We start from the raw sequence: 5,763 nt of genomic DNA, 5'->3' as shown, positions 1-5,763 counted from the left end.
TACTGATGTGTATGTAACCCCGGGCGGCCATATGTGTGAGGTACTGATGTGTGTGGTAATCCCGGGTGCCAGGATGTGGTGAGGTTCTGATGGTGTAGTATCCAGGTGCCAGATGTGGTGAGGGTACTGAGTGTTGTAACCCGCGTGCCAGATTGGTGAGGTACTGATTGTAAGCGATCCAGGTGCCAGATGTGGTGAAGGAGGTACTGATGTTAGTATGAACACGGTGCCAGATGTGGTGAGGTAATAGGTGTAAACCTGGTGCCAGATGTGGTGAGGTACTGATGTGTAGTGTAACCACGGTGCCAGATGTGGTGAGGTACTGATGTGTATGTTAACGACGGTGCCAGATGTGGTGAGGTACTGATGTGTATGTAACCATGGTGCCAGATGTGGTGAAGTACTGATTGTATGTAACCACCGGTGCCAGATGTGTGAGGTACTGAATGTGTATGTAACCATGGTGCAGGCTTCAATCCAGATCCAGTACGAAGCTCTGATGCAGATGGACTATTTGGACTGTGTGTTGAACGAGTCTCTGAGACTGTACCCCGTCTCCCCGCGACTGGATAGGATCGCCAAGAAGACGGTGGAGRTCAACGGCATCGTCATCCCCAAAGACTGCGTTGTCATGGTTCCCACGTGGACCCTCCACCGTGACCCAGAGATCTGGCCCGACCCTGAGGAGTTCAAACCAGAGAGGTACTGACCGCACCGTAACCACAATCCAACCATAACACAACCTTAATACAACCACAGTACAACCATAACACAACCATAACATAACCACAGTACAACCAAAATACAACCACAGTACAACCATAACACAACCTTAAAACAACCACAGTATAACCATAACACAACCTTAATACAACCATAACACAACCACAATACAAACACAATAGCATTTTTTMATTTTGCATTATAATACTGCAGTGCAATGTGTTWTGTGTCTGAACCACAACCACAAATCAACTACAATACAATGTGYAATGTGTCTGCCCTCTCCCTGTCCAGGTTCAGTAAGGAGAACAAGGAGTCTATTGATCCGTACACATACATGCCGTTTGGGGCGGGGCCCAGGAACTGTATCGGGATGCGCTTCGCCCTGATCATGATCAAACTGGCCATGGTCGAGATCCTCCAGAGTTTCACTTTCTCCGTCTGCGACGAGACCGAGGTGAGACGCTCACCTGAGCAGACAGAATATGACATCATCAAACATCCCTATCATTCGTAGATAGAGGCTGCACTTGCCACCACCTGTTTTACATGGTCAGTACCTGTTACATGGTCAGCACCTGTTTTAACATGGTCAGCACCTGTTTTAACATGGTCAGCACATGTTTTAACATGGTCACCACCTGTTTTAACATGGTCACCACCTGTTTTATCATAGTCACGGCCTGTTTTAAATGGTCAGCACCTGTTTTAACATGGTCAGCACCTGTTTTAACATGGTCAGCACCTGTTTTAACATGGTCAGCACCTGTTTTATAACATGGTCAGCACCTGTTTTATAACATGGTCAGCACCTGTTTTATAACATGGTCAGCAACTGTTTTAACATGGTCAGCACCTGTTTAAGTACATGGTCAGCGCCTGTTTTAACATGGGCACCACCTGTTTTAACATGGGCACTGCCTGTTTTAACATGGTCACCACCTGTTTTAACATGGTCACCACCTGTTTAACATGGTCACCACCTTTTTAAATAGTCACGGCCTGTTTTAAACATGGTCACTGCCTGTTTTAACATGGTCGCACCTGTTTTTAACATGGTCAGTACCTGTTTTTACATGGTCGCACCTGTTTTACATGGTCACCGCCTGTTTTAACATGTGGCACCAACCTGTTTTTAAACATGGTCACACACACCTTTTTTAACATGGTCACGCCTGTTTTAACAGGTGCACCCTGTTTCTAACAAATGGTCCAGCACTGTTTTAACATGGTCATTACCTGTTTTAACATGGTCACCACCTGTTTTAACATGGTCACCACCTGTTTTAACATGGTCAGCACCTGTTTTAACATGGTCAGCACCTGTTTTATAACATGGTCAGCACCTGTTGTAGCATGGTCAGCACCTGTTGTAGCATGGTCAGCGCCTGTTTTAACATGGTCAGCGACTGTTTTACATGGTCACCACCTGTTTAAGCTCATGGTCACCACCTGTTTTAACATGGTCACTGCCTGTTTTAACATGGTCACTGCCTGTTTTAACATGGTCACTGCCTGTTTTAACATCGTCACCGCCTGTTTTAACATGGTCACTGCCTGTTTTAACATCGTCACCTCCTGTTTTAACATGGTCACCGCCTGTTTTAACATGGTCACTGCCTGTTTGATCATCACTTGTTTTAACATGGTCAGCACCTATTTTAACATGGTCAGCACAAGTTTTAACATGGTCACCAGCTGTTTAAACATGGTCAGCACCTGTTTTAACATGGACCTGTTTAACATGGTCACCACCTGTTTTAACATGGTCACCACCTGTTTGAACATGGTCACCACATGTTTTAACATGGTCAGCACCTGTTTTAACATGGTCACCACCTGTTTTAACATGGTCACCACCTGTTTTAACATGGACCTGTTTTAACATGGTCCAAAACGTTTTTTTTGTTAGGTTAGTACAACAGCACTTGTTGTTTTTGTTAGGTTAGTATTTAATGGTTCAGGTTAGGACTGGGGCAGGTGAATCTGCCAAATGCAGGAGTACCGTACCCTACCCTGGTGTACTATCGATCGATCACGCTATCTACCTATCACTCTTTCTAACTATACTGAACAAAAATCTAAACGCAACATGGAAAAATGTAAAAGATTTTTCTCTGCTACAGTTCAATTAAGGAAATTAATCAATTGAAATAAATTATTTAGGCCCTAATCTACAGATTTCACATGACTGGGCAGGGGTGCAGCCATGGCTGGGCCTAGGAGGGCATAGGTCCACCCACTTGGGAGCCAAGCCGACCCACTGGGGAGCCAGGCTCAGCCACTCAGAATGAGGTTTTTCACACAAAAAGGGCTTTATTATAGATGGTTATTATAGATGCTGATGATCCGCAGGGGAAGAAGCCGAATGTGGAGATCCTGGGCTGGCGTGATTACACGTGGTCTGCGGTTGTGAGGCCGGTTGGGACGTACTGCCAAGTTCTCTAAAACAACTTTGGAGGTGGCATATGGTAGAGAAATGAACATTCAATTATCTGGCAACAGCTCTGGTGGACATCTATCTATCTATTGGCTACTGAATATTCAGTCCTTATCCTAACCCTGCTATAGGCTACTGAATATTCAGTCCTTACCCTAACCCTGCTATAAGCTACTGAATATTCTTTCCTGACCCTTCTATAGGCTGCTGGATATTCAGTTCTTACCCTAACCCTGCTATAAGCTACTGAATATTCAGTCCTGACCCTGCTATAGGCTACTGAATATTCAGGCTAGGATTCAATAGGCTACTTAATATAATATGATAATTAGACTGCATTCACATTGAATGTTCAGTTCAGTCAGTTCAATCATAAATTAATTCTGGTCTCAGTTTGAGTAGGACTCAGAAACCCATTTCCACCAGATGAAAGAAAGATAGTAATACTATGGATGCATTAGGGGTACATGTCTTGTTAAAGTTAGACACCAGGAGGTATTAAATCCATGGCATGATGTCATGTCTGGATCCTGCACACTACTGGCTGGYGGCTGGAATTCTCCTAGAATGTAGAACTCTAGCTGGTGTTCTGTAGAACTCTCATTCTGTTCCTCTGGGGGTTCTGCTGTCCAGTCATTCCAAAATAGAATCTTTACTGTCTGTTGAGATSATCCCTGCAGCTGCTTTGCTTCAACTTTAATCACCACAAACCAATAAAAATCACCACACTAATGAACACGGTCGTCTGTGTATTTATTAACATTCAGAAGACAAAACTTAAGACACAAACACACACACATATACATGAGAACAATCTATATAGATTGATTTGTGTTATTTATCAAGACATACTGTGTTTCTATTTTAAATCAGCTGGGCCTAATTGTAGTGTTACGACTTGGTCATCCACACACGTTTCTGTTCAGATCCCAATACCGCCCTTGTGTGGCCATTGGATGTAAATACACAGCCCAGGTCCCATTACAAACTATTTATCCACTTTCCACATTTTACAGCTCTTGTACTTTCTGCATTTATAAACACAGTGCAGAGAATCTCTGGTCACCAAGTTCACCTCCTTCACATAGAGCAAAGTTCACCTCCTTCACATAGAGCAAAGTTCACCTCCTTCACATAGAGCAAAGTTCACCTCCTTCACATAGCGCAAAGTTCACCCCTTCACACAGAGCAAAGTTCTACTCATTCACACAGAGCAAAGTTCACCTCCTTCACACAGAGCAAAGTTCACCTCCTTCACATAGAGCAAAATTCACCTTCCTTCACAGCAGAGTAAAGTTCACCTTCACAAACAAGCGAGCAAAGTTCACCCCCTACAAGAGCGAAAAGTTCACCTCCTTCACATAGGAGCAAGTTACCTATATCCTTCCACAGAGTAAAGTTTACCTCTTATGAATCGTATTATGGAAAAATAATAACATGAGCTCTAACTAAACTAAATAAAACATATCATTAGAATAAACAGTGTGGTTTCACTAAAAAACTAATTTGGAATATTTTGCCTTAAACGGAAGCAAACAGAACAAGAAACGTAGAGACAAACCTAGAATTTAACCCAATAGAACTCTCAATTTTGGCTCTGTGCTATCCATTTAAGTTCTTATAACTGTTAAACGTATTTCCGTAATGAATATGCCCCTAGCCCTCTCTCTGATGAATCATTCACCATCCCCCCTGCATTCGCTTCACCTCTCACACAGTCTCCACTCCTAATCCTTTATTGTAGAGGTTGATGTAGTCGTGAACAACATTTGACTTTCCTTGAAAAAAAAGTTAAAACAAATAAGTAGAATACAGGCGGTTCGGTTTTATCAAAATAAAAGAATACCCATAGAAACTGAAAAGCAATATGGAGATATACATTGTGGAATAAAGCAAAAAATCCTGGAGGGATTGAAGATTGTTGCTAAATATAATAAATATAATGGAAATAATGATTATAATAATAATAAAAATATAAAAATAATATATTATGTTATGTTTATGTTATATATAATAATATATATAATATATGTTAGTATAAATATATATAAATATAATATGTTTATGGTTATGTTAAAAATAAATAATAAATATATAATATATATGTATATGTATATGTTATAATATATAAATATAATAATAATAATATGTTATGTTATTATATAAAATATATATATTAATGTTAAATGTTATATATATAAAAATCCTGGAGAGATTAAGAAGATTGTTTGCTAAATATTTATAATAATTCACAAAAAGAGCAATAATTAGTTTAATTTGACAAATAAAAGAATCCAAATAAAATATGTATAAAATTGCCACTGACTGAGAATGTATAGTTTTTCCAGAACTGAAACACAATTTTGGATCTGTATTTCAGTGACATGGGAGTACCAAGCGTTAATGGGGGTTTGATTTCAATGACATGGGGTAACCGACCTTATGGAATCTTGGGTTCGTGACCATGGGGTAACCAGCCTTAATAGGAGATCCTTGGGTTTCATGACAATGGAGGTACCAGCCTAGTATTGTACACCCACACAAATACATTATAAATGAATAAGCATCGAGTGTTATTATAAAGCGACTTTACTGTGAGA

The 5,763-nt window shown here is 40.6% G+C and overlaps 1 protein-coding gene across 1 annotated transcript; it reads left to right on the top strand.

The window, feature by feature from the left end:
* Nucleotides 1-250: 250 nt before the first annotated feature.
* On the top strand, nt 251-1,274 carry LOC112079862 (cytochrome P450 3A27). The gene is made up of 3 exons (XM_024145675.2): nt 251-395; nt 482-702; nt 1,018-1,274. The coding sequence occupies exons 1-3, from the start codon at nt 381-383 to the stop codon at nt 1,238-1,240; spliced, it is 459 nt and encodes a 152-aa protein (XP_024001443.2). The 5' UTR covers nt 251-380; the 3' UTR covers nt 1,241-1,274.
* Nucleotides 1,275-5,763: the final 4,489 nt, after the last annotated feature.

The sequence above is a fragment of the Salvelinus sp. IW2-2015 genome, unplaced genomic scaffold, assembly GCF_002910315.2.
Source record: "Salvelinus sp. IW2-2015 unplaced genomic scaffold, ASM291031v2 Un_scaffold9949, whole genome shotgun sequence".
NCBI lineage: Eukaryota > Metazoa > Chordata > Actinopteri > Salmoniformes > Salmonidae > Salvelinus > Salvelinus sp. IW2-2015.
This window is presented reverse-complemented; position numbering and strand designations above follow the sequence as displayed.